Genomic DNA, 22,610 nt, shown 5'->3' with positions numbered 1-22,610 from the left:
CCACATTGCCATGTTTGTGTTAACTGTTAAATCACTGACATTTTATAAGATGCGATCTCTGCCCCCTTTAAGACTTGGTCCAGCTCCCTTTTGAAGATATGCAGAGAGTCTGTACATCGCACAAGCCGGCAATATATTCCAACGTTCCACTACTCCCTGGGAAAAGTAGAACCACCCAACATCTAGCCTGTTTCTACTCTTGTGAAGTTTAAATGCATGACCCCTGGTGTCCTCACCAATCTGTAAATCTGAAATAATGTATGAATGGGTACGTAATCCAACCCTCTCATTATTTTATATATCTTGTGCATCATGCGAACGTGATTTGCCCACTATACGCAATGGCTGGTGAATCCCTTGGAGTCCGTAATAATTTCCACGAAGGGGCCAGGCACTGAAACTAAGGTGAAAGATTTGCAGATAAGCATTCCTAAGCATCTCTTATGATCCCTTCAAGCATCTTCCCTATGACTGATGAGCTTGTAGTTTCCTGGCTCTGGCTTGTTCCCTTTTTTGAAAATCTACCTTCCAATCTAAGAACAATCCCTGACTCTCTTGAGCCATTGAAGATACAGGCAAGGGGCTCACAGAGCACCTGTGCCATCTGTTTAATCACTCTTGGGTTGTTGTCATCTAGACCTGGAGCCCAATCTATTTTGAGATTTCCTATTATGTTAATATTTTATCATTTGTCTACAGTACATTAAATAGCTTGAAACTGAGCATCATCCACAGGAGAGTGTAGCCAGATTTGAACTAACCATTTAACAGCTCTGCCATAGCCTGGGAGTCTATTTGAATCTGCCCTGAATTGTCTTTGAACGGCCCTATACCATCTTTAACAGTCTTCTGACTCCCGACGTAGCTGGAAAAGCTTTTCAATTGTGTACCATCTTCTTTTCCAAAGATCTCTTAGCTTCTCTAATGGCTGCTTTTATTCTCAGTATTTATTTGCCTATCTAGAAGGGTTTTCCAGTCTGCTTTTTCTAAATCTTAAGCCATTTTTGCAAAATTAGCCCTCATAAGCAGGAACCAGCAATAGATCATTCAAATTTGGTCCGTTGTCAGGGACAGGAGGGTGTAACTACGAGTGAGGCAGGTATGGGGATCCAGAAGGTAGCATTGGAGGAGCCACCACCCTTGCACTTGTCCAACAGGTACGAGGTTCTTACTCCCTGTGTGGACAAGAGCAGGGACTGCAGTGAAGATGAGCAAACTGACCACAGCACTGTAGTACAGGGGGTCATTCAAGTTGGGGGGAGTAAAAAGAAATGTAGTAGTGGTAGGGGACAGTATAGTTAGGGGGATAGATACTGTTCTCTGCAGCCGAGAGCGTGAGTCCCGAAGGCTGTGTTGCCTACCCAGTGCCAGGGTTAAGGACATCTCCTCTGGGCTGGAGAGGAACTTGGAGTGGGAGGGGAAAGATCCAGTTGTTGTGGTCCACGTAGGTACCAATGATGGGTAGAACAGAGAAAGAGGTTCTGCTGAGGGAGCATGAGCAGCTAGGGGCTAAATTTAAAAAGTAGAACCACAAAGGTGGTAATCTCTGGATTACTACCTGAGCCACGAACAAATTTGCATAGGGTAAAAGAGATGAATGTGTGGCTCAAAGACTGGTGTGGGAGAAATGGGTTTCGATTCATGGGGCACTGGCACCACTCCTGGGGTAAGAGGGAGCTTTTCCTTTGGGACGGGCTTCACTTGAACCTTGCTGGGACTAGTGTCCTAGCGAATCAAATAACTAGGGCTGTAGAGAGGGCTTTAAACTAAATAGTGGGGGGGAGGGTTCAGGTGAGCGGGAATTTAAAAAGTCAAAGAGAAAGGAGAAGGCAATAGAGCAGGGTAGCAATGGGGGTAATGGTAACCAGAGTGTGACAGGAAGGGACAGAACGTATAAAAGTTAAGAGTGCATCAGAAAGTGGGGTCAAAGCACGGAAAAATAGTGAGACAAAATTAAAAGCTCTTTATCTAAATGCACGCAGCATTCGTAACAAGATAGATGAGTTGATGGCACAAATGGATATAAATGGGTATGATCCGATAGCCATTACAGAGACGTGGTTGCAAGGTGACCAAGGCTGGGAACTGAATATTATGGGGTATTTGACATTTAAGAAGGATAGACAGAAAGGAAAAGGAGGTGGGGTAGCTCTGTTATTAAAGGATGGGATCAGTGCAGTGGTGCATAAAAGGTTACTGCACAAGATAAGAGCTCACGAGGTTGGGGATAATATATTAGAGGATAGAGGATTGGCTAACTAACAGAAAACAGAGTCGGGATAAATGGGTCATTTTCCGGTTGGTAAACGGTAACTAGTGGGGTGCTGCAGGGATCAGTGCTGGGGCCACAACTATTTACAATCTATATTAATGACTTGGATGAAGGGACCAAGTGTAATGCAGCCAAATTTGCTGCTGATACAAAGATAGGTGGGAAAGCAAGTTGTGAAGAGGACACACATAATCTGCAAAGGGATATAGACAGGCTAAGTGAGTGGGCAAACATTTGGCAGATGGAGTATAATGTGGGAAAGTGCGAGGTTATCCACTTTGGTAAGAAAAATAAAAAAACAAATTATTATTTAAATGGAGAGATTACAAAATGCTACAGTTCAGAGGGACCTGGGGGTCCTTGTGCATGAAACACAAAAGGTTAGCATGCAGGTACAGCAAGTAATCAGGAAGGCAAATGGAATGTTGGCCTTTATTGCAAGGGGGTTGGAGTATAAAAGCAGGGAAGTCCTGCTACAACTGTACAGGGTATTGGTGAGACCACACCTGGAGTACTGCGTACAGTTTTGGTCTCCTTATTTAAGGAGGGATATACTTGTATTGGAGGCAGTTCAGAGAAGGTTCACGAGGTTGATCCCTGAGATGAAGGGGTTGACTTATGAAGAAAGGTTGAGCAAGTTGGGCCTATACTCATTGGAGTTCAGAAGAATGAGAGGTGATCTTATTGAAACATAAGATACTGAGGGGGCTCGACAGGGTAGATGCAGAGAAGATGTTTCCCCTCATGGGGCAATCTAGAACTAGGGGGCATAGTTTCAGAATAAAGGGTCGCCCATTTAAAACTGAGATGAGGAGGAATTTCCTCTGAGGGTTGTAAATCTGTGGAACTCTCTGCCCCAGAGAGCTGTGGAGTCTGGGTTATTGAATGTATTTAAGGTGGAGATAGACAGGTTTTTGAACAATAAGGGAGCGGGCAGGGAAATGGAGCTGAGCCCAAGATCAGATCAACCACGATCTCATTAAATGGCGGAGCAGGCTCGAGGGGCCAAATGGCCTACTCCTGCTCCTATTTCTTATGTTCTTATTATCTGCACCCTCTGCTTGGCCAATAAGATGAAATCTAATGATAGTATGATCAGAGCTGGCCAGGTGTCACTCCCCTTCCCCCCCTTTCATGGACATCTGATGCCGCACTAGGGTCACTGCTTAAAAAAAAAACAGATCTAAAACTTTCTACCTCTAGTTGCTTCACCAACATGTTGTGTAAGAAAGCAATCAGTAATGGTACCCACAAAAGTTTCAGCTACTCTTCTGACTACACCAGATGATTCACCATTAGACCACTTAATGCTGGGAAAAGTGAAATCCCCAGAATACAGATTGGACCCAGATTACATGCTTTCGCAATTAGACATAGCCTCAGTTCAATTTCTCACCTGGAGGATGGCACTTCCGACAATGTACTGCACTAATTCTTGCACCTCCACTGAGTTCTTGGTGGTTAACAGGTCATTATTGACCCCCACCGCGCCCCCCCCCCCCCCCCTCCAGTTTCAGGGAGAGGGATGCTTCAGGGAAGCCTAATGTCCAATTCAGTCCTGCACCATCTGTGAAAAGCCTTTTTTTTTGCATATCGTGTAAATAAAATAAAATAAATAAAAAAAAATTGTTGAGATGGGCCCAGCTTTTGCCAGAGACCTACCCTACGTGTGGAGGATGTGCGAGTTTCAAGTGTATGCGGCAGCTTCATGCACCAAGCTGGGCCTGTGCCCCGTTGACAATGTCAGGTCAGAAGAAACTCCTCCCATCATCTTTTGTATCTGGGGGGCTACCTGTGTCCTGCAGTGGGCCCCCGGCTGATGAACTATGTCAAGCCAGAGGATAAAAATGTTGCCTGAGTTGCGACATTTTGCTACATAGAGTGGGAAAATACAGGTTCAAAAACAGTAGTTGCCCTTTCTGCTGTGATACCGGTTGACCCTACCTTCATCATCAGAGTTAGGAGCAAACATAGATTTCTGGAGGTTCTGAGTCTATCCTCCAAGGAAATGGCCCGTCACTAGCGACTTTCCATCTCTGCAGTGTCTGGGAAGATACTTTCATGCAGACAACCCCCTGCTGTAGTGCACAATAGCGTTCCTGTTTTCTACCAGCTGTGCAGCCTGTGTTATGACGGGTAGCTTTTCTTTGTGGATCTGTAGAGTAGTTCTCTTTGAGTGGCTGGTCTTTTATCAGGAATACTTAAAGATCTGGAGAAGCTGTTCAGTAGGGACTCTCCCATCTGACAGGAAGACTGCTCCCTTCGGTTGTCCCTTCTCTAATCCCATTTCTCCATACCTACCACTTAACATGCCCTTGATGGGGATTTTCCTCTGGCTATTAGAATCACCAAGGTTGGGGGATATGGTTGACTCAATATTGATAGAAATAGCAACAGCTCATCTATTTCTTAGATTTGTTCATCCTGTTGCTGCTACACACAAGCAGTTAAGGTACATTTGAGGTCCTGAGGTACGTAGAGATAATTCTGCAGACTGAGACAGTTAAATATCACCTGGCTGCACCTCAGAAATCCATGCCGTGCAGCGGTATTTCCTGGACACTGATGCTGTGTATTCTCTACTCCATTGTTTTAGTTCCTGCCAATAAACACACTTGGGGTGTTTTTCCTCTCTGCAGATGGTAAATTACTTTAGTGGCTTCTTTCAGAAACTGTAGGGGACTTGAAGTGGAGGAGTCCACAAGGTGCAGTTGTTTTCTAATGTGTACCTGTCAGACACCCTGTGCCTGTTTTGTGGCAAGCAGGGGTCTGTTTAATGTCTATGCAGTAGCTGAGAGAACACCTCTTAAATAGTTTTAAGGTTTTGATCACACCTCTCTCCAACAATCTTTGGTCATGTGATGCACATAGCAACGTGATTGGATGCCCTCCTACTTTCTAGTTGTGCCAGATGACCCATGCACAATCCAGTATATTTAAGATCATTGGGCAAGCTATCTTGACTAGCTGTCTATGTTGCAATCTATGGTACTCACCTAGGTAACCATGAAAAGAAAAAGACTTGCATTTATATAGCGCCTTTCATGACCACTGGATGTCTCAAAGCACTTTACAGCCAATTAAATACTTTTGGAGTGTAGTCACTGTTGTAATGTGGGAAATGCGACCAGCAATTTGCGCACAGCAAGCTCCCATAAACAGCACTGTGATAATGACCAGATAATCTGGTTTTGTGGATTGAGGGATAAATATTGGCCAGGACATCTTTTTCCAAATAGTGCCTTGGGATCTTTTACGGCCACTTGAGAGAGCAGACGGGGCCTCGATTTAACGTCTCATTCGAAAGACGGCACCTCTGACAGTGCAGCACTCCCTCAGCACTGCACTGGAATGTCAGCCTAGATTTATGTGCTCAAGTCCCTGGAGTGGAACTTGAACCCACAGCCTTCGGACTCACTGGGCCACAGCTGACAGAGTATTGCTAGGCATACAACGAATTTACAGCACAGAAAAAGGTCATGTGGGTGTTTATGCCGCACAAAAATTCTCCCACCCCTCTTCATCTAACCCTATCAGTATGTCCTTCTGTTCCTTTCTGCCTAATGTACTTATCTAGCTTCCCCTTAAATGCATCTGTGCGATTCGCCTCAACTACTCCTTGTGGTAGTGAGTTCCGCATTCTAAGTACATTCCCTATTGGATTTATTAGTGACTATCTTATATTTATGGCCCCTAGTTTTGGACTCCCCACAAGTGGAAACATCTTCTCTACAGCTACCCTATCAAACCCTTTCATAATCTTAAAGACCTCTATCAGGTTACCCCTCAGTCTTCTTTCTAGAGAAAAGAGCCCCAGCCTTTTTAGTCATTCCTGATAGTTATAACTTCACAGTTCTGGTATCACCCTTGTAAATCTTTTTTGCATCTTCCCCAGTGCCTCTATATCCTCTTTATAATATAGAGACCAGAACTGAACTCTTAAGTGTGTCTTACCAAGATTCTATGTAAGTTTAACATAACTTCTCTGCTTTTAAATTCTATTTCTCTAGAAATTACCCACAGTTTGAATGCAGTATCCAGCACTTCACGGGAAGCTCTGTGGCCAGTAGGATGCCAACAGCAACCAAAAATCACCTTAATTATTAATTTTTTTTGTTAATCCCTTTATCAGTTTAGATAGGCCCAGGGATATCTGTAGTGTTTTCTGTAAAAGGTGAGACACTGTTGACAGCCAGAATGGGCTGGGCTTATTCGCACAACCCTCAGTCTGTTTAAAAATAGGGATGCCGAAGCAAAAAAAAATGAAAAGTTGTGTGGAAAAAAATATTCAGATAAAATATAAGTGCATGCATCTGCAAGCTAGATGTTTTAAACGTTTCCATCTTTTTGAAGGACCAACCAAGCACAATGAGTTACTTGAGACATTGAGTAATGTGTTGAATGTATAGAATCACAGAAACCATCCATTTGGCCCATCAAGTCTGCCGGTGTTTTGCCCCAAATGAGCCATCTTGTCTAATTCCTTTTGTTTGTAGTAGAGCCCGATGGGGTACTTCCTGTCAGTTATGTTGCAGAGCACAGCCATCATTTTCTGAATAAGTCCAAGCTCCCCTATAAAATGGCGTGTCAAGAAGTACTTCCTGTAGAATCACCATCTGCCTCAAAAGACTGGATTGGTTTATAAGCAACTTTTTTATTACCATTATAATTTGGCTTTTAACTGGCTAGTAAAGACTTTCGACCTCACTCAGCTGCCCCTGCTCCTTACTGGTGACTCTTCTTCGCCTTGCTGTGCTGTGCCACCTACCCGTAGTTTTGTGTCTCTCCATACAGTGGCGCTGTTTGAATAAATACAGGAAAGGAAAGTAGGAACAAGTTTTATTTTATGTTTTTGCAGTGCTGATGGGTGTATAAAGGCACAAAAGTATTAGGTATTTCAGAATAACAATTAAACTTCGCTATAAAATTCTCTTTTGTCTGTTTCATTGTGTTCCTTAGCGTTTTGGTTCTCAGGCCTCTTTGTTGCTGAGAAGCTTTCATACTGTACTACAGGTCTTTTGATGGGGCTTGGAGCCAATTTAATTTTTTCTTCTATACTTTTGTGACTGCTAATCTTGCAGTCTGTGAATGTGCAGCATCACTCTGCTTTGTCAGATGTCCATTTGTACTTTTCCATTTTTCTTTATTTCAATCTTTTCTCGCTTTCCTATTTAACAAAACTGCAACCTCGATTCCTTTTTGTCTGATCCCGCTTTTTAAAATCCGCTTTGATTTTTTCTCTCTCCGCACACCATCGCACTTGCTCGGCTGTCATCTGTCTGTACGTGGTCCGTTTGGACCTGCTGTCAATTTACTCTCTCTTCCTTTGTTGTGTGCTTCAAACTATTTTAATAACATTTATTAAAGTACCAGCAGTTGCTCACAGTGAGTCAGAGGATGTGCTGCTTTATATCTCATGTACAATATATTTTCAGAGCCACTGACTTGCAGTGATTACATTGTGGCCTGTGGATGGGGACCAGAGGCTTGATGGTAACTGGTGGATTAGAGTGGGGAAAAAGCCCAGTGGTGGTTAACGTTGGGGGTAAAGACACAATGCTTATTAATAATTGTATATCTTGTATACAGTGCACAATACACAGCAATATAAATATAATGTATTCACTTTTAAAATATAGTAACTTTGAATTTTTATGTCATACAATTTAAATTTTGTACCAAATTTATAAAAATTGTTGCATTTGGAAAGTTCCGTATCTAATTTTTAATTTATTAATAAATTATATTTACTTTTATCCTTGGTCATGCCACGTGTTATCCCTTTACTTACAAAGCACCATATCCTCAAATTACTGTGCACAGTGCCATGGGAGATTCATAACAGCTTTCATTTATATTGCACCTTTAATGTAGAAAAATATCTCAAGGCACCTCAGAGACGTAAGGAGAACAGACACTCAGTCCAAGGAGGAGATATTAGGAAGGGTGACCAAAATCTTGGTCAAAGAGGTGGGTTTTATGGAGGTCTGAAAGGAGAGTGAGGTGGAGGGATCATGGAGGGAATTTCAGAGCATGGGCACTAGGTGGCTGAAGGCACAGCTGCCCACAGCGAGGCGAAAGGAGTGGATGTACAAGAGGTCAGAGGAACAGAGTGCATGGAGTGGGGAGTTGTAGGGATGGAGGATTTAGAGCTAGGGAGATCAAAGGTCAGGGAGGGCTTGAAATACAAGGGTGAGAATTTTAAATTTGAGACATTCTGTGACCAGTAGCCAATATACTTAAACAAGGACGGGTGTGATGGGAGAGTGGAATTTGGTGTGGGATAGGATACGGGCATCAGAGTTTTGGATGAGCTGAAGTTGGGTGGCGGCTGGCAGGCCAGCCGGGAGAGAATTGGAGTTCTCAAGTCTGGAGGGGGCAAAGACGAGAAAGAAATACTTCAGTGGCAGGTGGGCTGAGGTAGGGACAGAGGCAGGTGATGAGATTTGAGGTCAGAAACTCCGCTCTGACCAGGATGCCACAGTTGCAAACAACTGTTTCAGCACAAGACAGTGGCCAGGGAGGGTGATGAGGTTGGTGACGAGGGTACTGGTATATACTATACAATTGGTATTACTGTGCACACTCTTGTCAGTCACACTTGATGTAATGTAATTCTTTTAAATTTCTGTGTCACATTTCAATTTCATTAGTTTTAATTTTGTACTCAAGATAGTGACATCACAACATAACAGGTATACACTATACCAATCAACAAGTAGTCAGAAAAAATCAAAATCAATCACAGTTCAGAAAAACTATCAATCAAAAATAGATGGTCAGCTACAGTAATCAAATGAAAGGGGAAAACAAACTAATCAGATTGCTCCAAGTACTTTTGAATGTATTTCACTGTTCGGTCCAGCAACTATAGTCTCAAAATATGGTTTGTAATTTTTAAAAAAATGAGCCAGTACATATTTCTCATAACATGATTAATATTGTCTATTATGTTCCTGAGTACCTTCATTAGGTTTTTAACTTTTTTTTGTTCATTTATGGAATGTGGGCGTCCCTCACAATGCCAGCATTTATTTCTCATCCCTAATTGCCCTTGGAAAGTTTGTCGTGAGCTGCCACCTTGAACTGCTGCAGTCCGTGTGGTGAAGGTACTCCTACAGTGCTGTTAGGGAGGGAGTTCCAGGATTTTGACCCGGCGATGATAAATGAACGGCGATATATTTCCAAGTCAGTTGGTGTGTGACTTGGAGGCGAATTTGGAGGTGGTGGTGTTCCCATGCACCTGCTGCCCTTGTCCTTGTAGGTGGTAGAGGTCGCGGGTTTGGGAGGTGCTGCCAAAGAAGCCTTGGCGAGTTGCCGCAGTGCATTTTATAGATGGTACACACTGCAGCCACGGTACGCTGGTGGTGGAGGGAGTGAATGTTTAAGGTGGTGGATGGGGTGCCAATCAAGCGGGCTGCTTTGTCCTGGATGGTGTTGAGCTTCTTCAGGGTTGTTGGAGCTACACTCATCCAGGCAAGTGGAGAGTATTCCATCACACTCCTGACTCGTGCCTTATAGATGATGGAAAGGCTTTGGGGAGTCAGGAGGTGAGTCACTTGCCACAGAATACCCAGCCTATGACCACCTCTTGTAGCCACAGTATTTATTTACTTTGAGGGCATAGCCTCTGTCAAAAGCTTAGGCCTGCAATTGATATTTTCCTCCACAGTGATCAGTTTGTTGGCTGAAAGGAGTTATCAGCTAGTCTGTGCCTGCAATTCTAAGGATACCATTATCTGAGGTTGGGCAGTACAAAGAATTTGCCAGGATGCTTCAGTAGGCAGGCGGTGCCTCCCCACAGTAGTAACAGGATTTCTTAGTCTTTGTTTTTGCAAGTGATTTGAAGGCATGTTGGAAGATAAATTTACATCCTTTTTTTTAAAGTAAATTTCCACATTTAAGCTATTAAGTGCTTAATTTTTAATCACAAGAGGGGGCAGATAGTTGATTAGAAAATCTGTGCTTTTATTTATATTAAGAATTCAAAACAACCATTGTTTGCAGGAAAAATATTTTTGTTAATGGAAAAGTTGAATTATGTTTTTGCCCACCATATAATGTTTTTTTCCCCCCAAATGATTTGAAAAACTGGCTGATGAATTAAAGAAGCTTTTTGAACTGAAGGTTCATATGAAAGATAGTAACTTGTTTTTACTTTAAGAAACATAGAAGATAGGAGCAGGAGTAGGCCATTCGGCCCCTCGAGCCTGCTCCGCCATTCAATGAGATCGTGGCTGATCATCCAAATTCAGTACCCTGTCCCCGCCTTCTCTCCATATCCCTTGATCCTGTTCGCCTTAAGAAATATATCTAACTCCTTCTTGAATATATTTAATGAATTGGCCTCCACTGCCTTCTGTGCTAGAGAATTCCACAGGTTCACCACTCTCTGGGTGAAGAAATTCCTCCACATCTCTGTCCTAAATGGCTTAGCCCTTATCCTTAGACTGTGACCCCTGGTTCTGGATTCCCCCGCCATCGGGACCATCCTTTCTGCATCCAGTCTGTCCAGTCCTGTTAGAATTTTATAAGTTTCAATGAGATCCCCTCTCATTCTTCTAAACTCCAGCGAATATAAGCCCAATCGACCCAATCTCTCCTCATACGAAGAGTCAAACTCGGAGAGCAAGACAAATGAATAGAATAGCATTGCTTTCTTCTGTTTATATTTACATAAAATTTGTTAATACAACTGCAATGGATAAGGGCAACACTAATTATTTTCTAGGAACCAATTAAAAAGCACTTGCCTCATTGTCTGTGGGCAGAAACCTTGGACACTTCTTTCCCTAATACTTCCACACCCCTGCACCCACATGGAAATAATGTAAAACATGATTTCTTTTTAATGTATAGACAATGTATGTACTTGATTATTTACGTTCCTATTTACTGTTAATGTCTAAAATACAAATTTATTTCCCAAGAATCAATGAAAAACACTTCTTTCACCGTCTTATGGAAATATCTTACAAACTTCTTTTGAAGCTGTCCCAACCTTCCCCGCTACTAAACTCTATGACCCCTGCCCAAATACCACTGAATACAGTAACCCCATGGCAATGCTGAAACAGCCCAGCACATCCCCTGCCAGTGCTATAAAGTCAAGAACTCCACCTCTGTGCTGCTGAACTATGAGACCCCTGCCCTGGGTCTGCCAAACCATGGGATTGCCACGTCAGGACTGACAACCCTTAGGATACCCCCTCTTTTGCTGCTAAACTCTTGGAGCCTCTTCCCCCCCACTCCTCACCTATGCTTGCAGAATGTTCAGACCCGAACCAGTGCCTCAGAATTCTCAAACCAACTCCAGTGCTGCCAAACACCCAGGACACCCATTGTGTTGTTGTAAAGCCCTTGGGCCACCATCACAATGCTACCGAAACCAAGGACCCAGTCCAGTACTGCCAGATTCTATAACTATCTTCTCAGTGCTGCTGAAGCGCAGGTTCCTTGTTGCATTTCCTGTACTTCAAAAAAGATGAGATAAAATGGCAACAGGAGTACATAGGTAAAGGCACACATAAATAATGAGCACTGATTTACAGTTTTTGTGGGAATATGGACAGAATCATGGAATCCAAACCCCAAAACAAAGGTAAAAATTGCAGAATACCCTGTAATAAAAATGTATTCAATCATTGTAAATCAATACATTGTGTGTCACATGGCATAACACCCCTGTTATTGTAAAACAGCATATCCAAACTATGGTATGACAGTTCAACATCTTGCTATCACAGTCTGATATTCTTTGAACATCTCGCTTAGTTTATTTCCCTCTATTTCTTAATCTCTTTATAGTGTATTTGATGTGTTTTGTACTGCACACAATATTAACTTACTAAACTTGTATACATTGCGCATTAAATATGACTAAACTGATTACAGTAATCTGATGCGTTTTGGATTGTGGCCATAATTGATAAAACTGGGCAATAGCTAGTTGCTGTGTTGAGACAGGTTTGTATAATCCAAAATATCAACATGAGATATTTTCAATTCTCATGATTGTCAGAACAAAATATGTACAGATATGCTATGATCTAGAAAAATCCACTATGCTATTTGGGGATGCAGATTCACAGATATTTGTGTTTTTAAAAGAATATTCTGCGATAAGGCCCTAAAATGGATCTATGCACAAACATTCTTTGGAGAAAAAAATACCTGTTCCTCATCTTATTTAAAAATAACAAAATGTATTACTTCGTGCATCTTTTGCCTTCTAAAATAACTCCGCACACGGTGGCTGACCTGATTCAGGGCCGCTACCCTTGATGTGTTTTTGAAATTTGACTTCTTACTAGTCTTGGCTCCCTCAGTGTGCATGCTCTTATGTGTCCCCTTGTGTGCTTTCCAGCTATCTCGCGCTCTCCTTGTCCAGTTTCTCACCACCTTGTGGTCTGCAATTGGTACTAACTCTCCGCTTCTCACCCTTCCCTCCTCCCAGAGGAAAGCTAGCTAAAATGATAATGCTCAAATCACCTGGCTAACACCAGTCAGAAATACATAAGCATACTCGAACGTTGTTTGTTGTGTTTTACTTTTAGTGTTAAAATTTGTGGTTAATAGTTTTCTGTATTATACATTTCTGTAGGTTCCTAAATACCTTTCACAGCAATGGGCTAAAGCAACGGGAAGAGGTGAAGTGGGAAAGATAAAGATAGCCAAGTAAGTGAACTTTGTTCTGTTGCACTGCAGCTGACCGAGACTGATAAATGTATATTTCTGAATGATAAACTGGTGACCATAAACTAATCTGTTTCCTCTGTCTATCTGTATTTAACAGGAATCAAGGGAAAACAGAGGTAAGCGAATGCAATGAAGCAAGTAGCAATACAGTTGAGTATGCCACTACAAAGAGCTTGATAAGATATAAGTGTTATATAAGTACAAGATATGGAGGATATTATATATAATCTTATTCCACAATGAAGATGAATTGTTAACTTATGAGTGGCAGAGTTATGGTCAGTATCTTGAGTTGGATATGGATTCTATCCCATGACTTCTCATCACATGATTGCTTTATACTACACCTTAATTAAAATCGTAAATGGTTTGTGTAAATGTTACTTTTGGAAGCACACTTGATTGATGTACAAGCTGCAGAGTGTCTCCAGTGAAGTTTCACAGCATTGCCTGTTCTCAATTGTGATACCTGTATTATCTTCCTAAAATATGAAAATATTTCATGGATATGACGTGATCACATGTAGAATGTTCTAACTAGACAGTTAGTACACTTGAACTTTATAAAATGACGGAAGTGAAATATGTTTATAGATACACATACCGTAGCCTAATAAAAGGAACTTCTGGCATGTATTTCCTGTCTGCCACGTATTTCCTGTCTGTCACACTTCAGCTATCACACGCAAATTTGTGTCACACTTCAAAAAAAGCACAAAGAAACAAAGACGATCATTCTACAAGCTCAAGAAATACCAGAGTCTCAATTTCTGCAGCCTCTGAACAGACTTTACCAAACACACTTGGTGGGGTGGTTGGGGGGAGGGAGGACGTGATGGGGAACAGAAATAAACCCAGGGTTCTTATATGTAGCCTGATGAATAGCAATTAAATTCATGAATGAACTCACCCAATGTTTACTCAATAACAATCGGACTTTGTGGCCTTAAAGCTTCACCTGAATAGTAGAATATTGTGCATTGCATGATACAATGCTCCTGTCCTTTTACAACAGCATGTCATCCAACTTGCCATGAGCAATACTATGAGACGGACATCTGCCAGTATATTTTGCTTAATCTAAGTTAGAGTGATTAAATGTCTTACAGTACAAGTATGGGCATCATATGACTCTTATTTTGATTATGATGATTGATATTGGAAGTATTATTAATTGTAAACTTCTGCATTAATATCTAAATGCTAGATCTAGAGAATGGGTGGTCTCTTGTTTGTTCTTGGCATATTTGAAAGATTTAAAGAAACTCCATAAAATTGTTCCTGGCAACCGGTTTCACATGCACAAATGGAATACAAAACCAATTGGCAGAATTTACTTTATGCATTTAAAATGTTCTTTGATATTATGTTAGTGGAATTGAGAGGATTTCCTTCTCACAGATTGAATAGGTTGGGACTTTTTTCATTAGAAAAGAGTAGGCTTAGAGGTGACCTGATAGAGGTCTTTAAAAATTATGAATGGGTTGGAAAGGGAAGAGAATGTTTCCACTTGCGGGAGAATCAAAAAACTAGGGCCATAAATACAAGATTGTTACTAATAAATCCAATAGGGAAGTAAGGAGAAATTTCTTCCCTCAGCAAGTGGTTAGAATATGAAACTCGCTACCACAGGAAATGGTTGAGGCAAATAGCTTAGATGCTTTCAAAAGGAAACTAGATGAGTACATTAGAGAAAATGGAATAGAAAGATATGCTGAAAGGCTGAGATGCGATAGATAGGATGGGAGGAGACTCAGCTGGAATATAAAGACCAGCACAGACTAGTTGGGCCGAATGGCCTGTTTCTGTGCTGTACATTCGATGTAATAACTCATGCTGCCTAGTGACCATTAATGTAGGAGATTGCCTTGTAACTTTGAAAATTTTAAAAACACATTTTTAAGGATGATTTATTATGCACACAGTGATCAGTTACCACCGTGTTTCTCCCTCGCCACCAAATTTCCACATCAGATCTTCTGGGCTGCAGAAGTACAAGTGTGTTGTAGTTCTTAACACAAAGGTGATGTGGTTGTGCTTTTCTTCAGAGTTGAACTCGGGCAGGCCCTTTTAGTGACTACCTGTGGAAGGAAAGAAAAGTTATCTTCTTGTGCCTGATTTCGCTACACTTGCCAGGGTGAAGAGCAAAACACAGCCCATAATGAGTGGGTAATTGGAGAGGAGAGTCCATCCAGCCACTCTGATGCACCTATGGGCAGCTGGCTCAAGAGGAGTGGGATTGGGAGACTAGGGAGTTTGTCGCCTACCCAATGTAAAAATGGATTTTATTTGCCTGTGTTGAATTTACAACTTGTATCTTGTATTGTGAGGGGTTAACACGTGGGGTCGCATACACCAGTTCAGAACAGTGATCAATTACCACCGTGCAACAGATACAAGGACTTCACGAGATACAAGATCCTTAGTCCCACAAAATAGTTGTCTAAAGTGTTAATTTTTTTAATCAACCTGGGGCTATTACCTTGAATCATAATCATCATTGCCATTGTCAAAATCTGCCTACATTTGATCGTGATGGATGGCTGTTTGATCTAATGCAATTATGTGCGAGGCAGCTGTCTACTTCTTATGTTTTAGGATAGCTGCAGGGGCGGTCCCAAGTCACCTCTGCACAGATGAACAGATAGGCCTCAGCTTGGGTAATGGGTTTGACTGACCATTGGATTTTAGCCCTTGGAGAAGGGGAACAAGGTCGTTGATTGGTTGGGATTCTCTAATGGCAGCTTGGTGGTCAGAGGCATTCCATTACAGAATTATATAAACTTCAGCTCATCCAAAAATCTGCCTGCATCAAGTCCTGCTCACCCATCGCACCTGTGCTCGCTGATCTACATTGGCTCCTGGTCCACCAATGCTTAACTTTTAAAATTCGCATCCTCGTGTTTAAATCTCTCCATGGCCTCGCCCATCCTATCTCTGTAACCTCCTTCAGCCCTACATCCTTCCAAGATCTCTGCGCTGCTCCATCTCTGGACTCTTGTGCATCCACCACTCCCTTTGCACCACCATTGGCGGCCCTCCCTAAACACCTCTGTCTCTCCACCTCTCCTTCATTAAGACCATCCTTAAAACTTTCCTCTTTGACCAAGCTCTTAGACGCCTGTCCTTTGGTTTGTTAATTTTTGTCTTATTTTGTTTCTGTGAAGCACCTTGGGATGTTTTACTACGTTATGCGTTATATAAATGCTAGTTATATTGGGCAGCAGCAGTGAATCTACAGCCAGTGTTTGAGTGTCAGTGTGGTAAACCACTTTTATCGTTCACTATCGTTACTCTATGGTTATCACTGTTCACACTGTTGTATCACTATACGAGGTCGCCTCTTGTCACGCTGTTATACCTGGGCTGACCACTGCTGACTCCGCCCATGGCTCCACCTACCTGCCCAGGTATAAAGGTGGTCGACTGGCTGGTATTCCTCCTTGTTGGATCCGATCACCCACGAGGGTGGGCTCTGTTATTTAGCCAATAAAATTGATATACCTATCAATTTATCCAATGAAAAGCGACGAGTTAAGAAAGTAACTATAGGTTTTTATTGGCTAAATTTTAAAATGTCGTTACTTGAGCAGCCAAACGAGCAGCCAAACGACCAGCCAGACGCCCAGCTACAACAGCCACAGCAGCCGGCTTGGCTGCGAGCCCTCCGACCACCGTACCTGGATCTAAACCCACAGGCAGCTAACTCAGCCCTCGACTTTGAACACTGGCTGAGCTGTTTCGAGTCCTACCTGGGAGAATCCGGCGTGCCTCAGAAATCCAAGCTAAGAGTTCTGACCGCCCAAGTGAGCCCTAAAGTATTCGCACTCATCCGGGACCTTAGAACATACGAGGACGCCATCAACCGGCTGAAACGGCAGTACCAGAGCCCGGTAAATTCCATGTATGCCAGACACCTCCTAAGATCCCGCCCGCAACAGCCAGGAGAGTCTGTAGATGAATTTTTACAGGCGCTACAAGCACTCGGCAGGGACTGTAACTTTAAAGCGGTAACGGCGGCAGAAAATACTGAAGACAATGTCCGCGATGCCTTCGTGAAAGGCCTGCGGTCCGACTACTCACGGCAAAGACTGCTTGAAGCAAAGGACCTCGACCTGGACAAAGCTGCAGCCCTCGCTCGCTCCCTAGAAGTGGCCCATCGGGACCTCGAGGCATATTCCAGGTACTGTAATTTGCGACCCTGGGACTCTGGACCGACCCCGACCGCAGCACCCCCCCTGGGACCTACCTCGGCGTCGGCGTCCCGGACCCGATCGGGACCGCCACCCCCCGGTACCGGCTGCGACATCGGACCCCCGCGATCAGGCCACCGGCGGCTGCTTCTGCGGCCAGGCGAAACACCCGAGGGTGCGCTGCCCAGCCAGAAACGCGACCTGCTCGAGCTGCCTGAAGAAAGGCCACTTTGCAAAGGCCTGCAGAGGGAGATCAACAGAGGCCAGCAGTGCCTCATGCGAGCTGTGGGGGCGGCCATCTTCCATCAAGGCCACAGAGGCCAGCATCCCCACATGTGAGTCATGGGGGCGGCCATCTTTGATCCAGGCAACCGACACCAGCAGTGCCTCATGTGAGTTGTGGGGGCAGCCATCTTCTCCGCCATTTTGTCCAACCTCGTGGGCGCCGCCATTTTACCCACCACGCTCGACCGCCACCGTGCCTCCAGACCCGACCACCGCCTCACCCACAGACGACAGCAACTCGCTCAGCTATACACTAGCCTCCGTCACACTGGACCAAGCCCGCCCGCACCACCTGTCCAAGTCCATGATGGACATCAAAGTAAACGGCCACGCCACGACCTGCCTGTTCGACAGCGGAAGCACGGAGAGTTTCATCCACCCAGACACGGTGAGCCACTACTCCCTCACTGTCCGGCCAACGCGCAACCGGATCTCGATGGCATCGAGGTCCCACGCCACAGACATCAGCGGCTACTGTGTTGTGACCCTGTCGGTTAAGGGCACGGAGTATAAAAATTTTAAACTCCTCGTCCTGCCCCAGCTATGCGCTGCCGTCCTACTAGGTCTAGACCTCCAATCCCACCTCCAAAGCGTCACGCTAGCATACGGCGGACCCCTCCCCCCACACTCAGTCGACAACCAACAGATTTTAAACCGCCCACCGCGTAACACCTGTGGCCTATCCACCCTCAAGGTCCTGCCACCTTCCCTGTTCGCTAACCTCACCCCCGACTGCAAACCCGTCGCTACCAAGAGCAGGCGGTACAGCGCCGGGGACAGAGCTTTCATTAGCTCCGAGGTGCAGCGTCTCCTGAAGGAGGGCATCATCGAGGGGAGCACCAGCCCCTGGCGTGCCCAGGTCGTGGTCGTTAAGACCGGCAATAAAAACCGCCTGGTCATCGACTACAGCCAGACCATAAACAGGTACACCCAGCTGGACACATACCCCCTTCCCCGCATATCTGATATGGTCAATCAGATCGCACAATACCGAGTATTCTCGACCATCGACCTTAAGTCGGCCTACCACCAACTCCCTATCCGCCCTGAGGACCGCCAGTATACCACCTTCGAGGCGAATGGCCGCCTCTACCACTTCCTTAGGGTTCCCTTCGGCGTCACCAACGGGGTTTCGGTCTTCCAAAGGGAGATGGACCGGATGGTTGACCAGAACGGGCTGCACGCCACGTTCCCCTACCTAGATAACGTCACCATCTGCGGCCGCGACCGGCAGGACCATGATGTTAATCTGGAGAGATTCCTCCGTACGGCCCAACGGCTGAACCTCACCTACAATAAGGAGAAATGTGTGTTTAACACCTCGCGCCTTGCCATCCTCGGCTGTGTAGCAGAGAACGGAGTCATCGGCCCCGACCCCGAAAGAATGCGCCCTCTCATGGAGCTACCCCTCCCCCACTGTCCAAAGGCACTAAAGAGAACCCTGGGGCTCTTCGCCTACTATGCCCAATGGGTGCCCAATTATGCGGACAAAGCCAGACCCCTCATGAAGTCCACATCCTTCCCCCTTACGGAGGAAGCGTGCGCAGCCTTCTCCCTCATTAAGGGAGACATTGCCAAGGCCACAATGCCCGCAGTGGATGAGTCCATCCCCTTCCAAGTGGAGAGCGATGCATCCGACTTCGCCCTAGCCGCTACCCTTAACCAGGAGGGGAGACCGGTGGCCGCCTTCTCAAGGACCCTACAGGGCCCTGAGATCCGACACTCGTCGGTCGAGAAGGAGGCCCAGGCGATTGTGGAGGCGGTACGACGCTGGAGGCATTACCTGGCAGGCAAACGATTTACCCTCCTCACCGACCAGCGTTCGGTCGCTTTTATGTTTAATAACAAGCTGAGGGGCAAAATCAAGAATGACAAGATCTTGAGGTGGAGAATCGAGCTCTCCACCTATGATTATGATATCTTGTACCGGCCAGGTAAGCTGAACGAACCCCCTGATGCTCTTTCACGAATTACATGCGCCAGCGTGCAAAGTGATAGACTTCAGACCCTCCACAACGACCTCTGCCACCCCGGAGTCACCAGACTTTACCACTTCATTAAGGCCCGCAACCTGCCCTACTCCATCGAGGAGGTCAGGACCATGACCAGGAACTGCCAGACCTGTGCCGAGTGCAAACCGCACTTCTTTAGGCCGGACAGAGCAAGCCTGATCAAGGCCACCCGCCCCTTCGAGCGCCTGAGCATCGACTTTAAGGGGCCCCTCCCGTCCTCTGACCGCAATGTGTACTTCCTCAACATTGTTGATGAGTACTCCCGTTTCCCCTTTGCCTTCCCCTGCCCAGACATGACCAGTACCACGGTCATTAAATGCCTGAACGACCTCTTCGCCTTGTTCGGGTTCCCAAACTATATACATAGTGACCGGGGCTCCTCCTTCATGAGCGAGGAACTCCGTCCGTTCCTACTAGCGAGAGGTATCGCTGCAAGCAGGACCACCAGCTACAACCCCCGAGGGAACGGGCAGGTGGAAAGAGAGAACGCGACGGTATGGAAGGCCGTCCTCTTAGCCTTAAAGTCTAAGGGCCTCCCAACTTCCCGCTGGCAGGAAGTCCTCCCGGCAGCGCTGCATTCCATCCGGTCACTACTGTGCACTGCCATTAACGCCACCCCCCATGAACGAATGTTTGTTTTCCCCAGGAAGTCGACTACAGGAACCACGCTACCAACCTGGCTGACCTCCCTGGGGCCCATCCTGCTGCGAAAGCACGTGAGGGCCCATAAAACGGACTCCCTGGTCGAGAGGGTGAACCTCCTGCACGCCAACCCCCAGTACGCCTATGTGGCATACCCAGACGGGCGGGAGGACACAGTCTCCTTACGAGACCTCGCACCCTCGGGCACTCCTGAGACACCACCGTTAACCCCCCCCCCCCCCCCCCCAATGCCACCCGAGGTAGACGGCATGCCGGAACCCCACGAGCCTTCGCCGACCACGCAGACACCAGCATTAACACCGGATAATGCAACACCGCCGCTGCGACGATCAGAAAGGCTTACGAGGCCTCCGGACAGACTGACATACCAGAACTGGTAGTACACTTCACCCTGCCGGACTCAAATCTAAACAAGGGGTGAATGTGGTAAACCACTTTTATCGTTCACTATCGTTACACTATAGTTATCACTGTTACATCGTTACTCTATGGTTATCACTGTTCACACTGTTGTATCACTATACGAGGTCGCCTCTTGTCACACTGTTATACCTGGGCTGACCACTGCTGACTCCGCCCACGGCTCCACCTACCTGCCCAGGTATAAAGGTGGTCGACTGGCTGGTATTCCTCCTTGTTGGATCCGATCACCCACGAGGGTGGGCTCTGTTATTTAGCCAATAAAAACCTATAGTTACTTTCTTAACTCGTCGCTTTTCATTGGATAAATTGATAGGTATATCAGTCAGTCAATACCTACAGACTTGATTGTTTTAAAATTTTGTGCCAGGCTAGCATGAGAGAAGTAGGCCCGATTGAGACTGCAGTGAGTAAACTTCTGTTTAAAGTCTTTGTTTAGACAGAAAGTAAATGGTGAATATTATTTCATGTATCGAGGAGGGTAGAGGAATATATATTTGACTCTGTTATACTGTTTACTGTTCATTCATCCGTCTTATGTAAGTAAAACCGTTTTTCAGTTCAGAGACTGAATCTTGGTCTAGTAAGTTTGCGTATTCAGTGTACCTTTAGAAAAGAGGAGAATCACTTGGCGGCTTGTGATACATCCCTATAGCTGGTGTACAGAGTAAGGGTCCTCCCTATCTCTGTAACCTCCTCTAGCCCTACAACCCTCCGAGATCGCCTCCAATTCTGGCCTCTTGCGCATCCCCGATTTATATCGCTCCACCATTGGCGGCCATGCTGTCAGCTGCCTTGGCCCTAAGCTCTGAATTCCCTCCCTAAGCTTCTCCACCTCCTTTAAAAACATAAGAGCAGGAGTAGGCCATTCGGCCCTTCAAGCTTGCTCCACCATTCAGTAAGATCATGGCTGATCTTCTACCTCAGCTCCACCTTCCCGCACTAACCCTTGTTTCCCTTAGTAATCAAAAATCTATCGATCTCTGTCTTGACTATACTCAACGATTGAGCATCCACAGCCCTCTGGAGTAGAGAATTCCAAAGATTCACAACCCTTTGACTGAAGAAATTTCTCCTCATCTCAATCCTAAATGGCCGACCCCTTATTCTGAGACTGTGGCCTCAAGTTCTAGACTCCCCAGCCAGGGGAAACATCCTCCCAGCATCTACTCTGTCACGCCCCTTAAGAATTTTATACGTTTCAAAGAGATATTTTATGTTTCAATGAGTTTATACCTTTGAGACGCTCTTTAAAATCTACTTCTTTCACCAAGCTTTTGGTCATAGAGTCATAGAGTAATACAGCACGGATAGAGGCCCTTCGGCCCATCGTGTCCGCGCCGGCCATCAAGCCCTGTCTAATCTAATCCCATATTCCAGCATTTGGCCCGTAGCCTTGTATGCTATGGCATTTCAAGTGCACATCCAAATGCTTCTTAAATGTTGTGAGGGTTTCTGCCTCCACAACCCTTTCAGGCAGCGAGTTCCAGACTCCAACCACCCTCTGGGTGAAAAAGTTCTTTCTCAAATCCCCTCTAAACCTCCCGCCCCTTACCTTGAATCTATGCCCCCTAGTCATTGACCCCTCTACTAAGGGAAAAAGCTCCTCAGCATCCATCCTATCTATGCCCCTCATAATTTTGTACACCTCAATCATGTCCCCCCTCAGCCTCCTCAGCTCCAAGGAAAACAAACCCAACCTGCCCAGTCTCTCTTCATAGCTGAAGCGCTCCAGCCCTGGTAACATCCTGGTGAACCTCCTCTGCACCCTCTCTAACGCGATCACATCCTTCCTGTAGTGTGGCGACCAGAACTGCACACAATATTCCAGCTGTGGCCTAACCAGTGTTTTATACAGCTCCATCATAACCTCCTTGCTCTTATATTCAATGCCTCGGCTAATGAAGGCAAGTATCCCATATGCCTTTTTTACCACCTTATCCACCTGTTCCGCCGCCTTCAGGGATCTGTGTACTTGCACACCCAGATCCCTCTGACCCTCCGTCTTGCCTAGGGTCTTTCCATTCATTGTGTATTCCTTTGCCTTGTTAGTCCCCCCCAAAGTGC

At 45.3% G+C, this 22,610-nt stretch overlaps 1 protein-coding gene across 4 annotated transcripts in view; it reads left to right on the top strand.

The window, feature by feature from the left end:
• Positions 1 to 22,610, top strand: part of gtf2f2a (general transcription factor IIF, polypeptide 2a) — a 107,980-nt gene that overhangs the window by 3,133 nt on the left and 82,237 nt on the right. For 2 of the 4 annotated variants that reach the window (XM_086006497.1, XM_086006495.1), the window contains exons 2-3: positions 12,876 to 12,949; positions 13,068 to 13,119. In XM_086006497.1, the coding sequence (XP_085862623.1) occupies positions 12,876 to 12,949; positions 13,068 to 13,119 (126 nt within the window). The remainder of the gene's footprint in view (positions 1 to 12,875; positions 12,950 to 13,067; positions 13,120 to 22,610) is intronic. The other 2 variants (XM_086006498.1, XM_086006496.1) reach the window with 1 other exon arrangement.

Source organism: Somniosus microcephalus, chromosome 14, assembly GCF_052327205.1.
Source record: "Somniosus microcephalus isolate GS21.2 chromosome 14, FLI_Smic_1.0, whole genome shotgun sequence".
In the NCBI taxonomy this organism is placed as follows: domain Eukaryota; kingdom Metazoa; phylum Chordata; class Chondrichthyes; order Squaliformes; family Somniosidae; genus Somniosus; species Somniosus microcephalus.
Note: the sequence above shows the minus strand (reverse complement) of the source record. Positions and strands in the feature narration are given on the sequence as shown.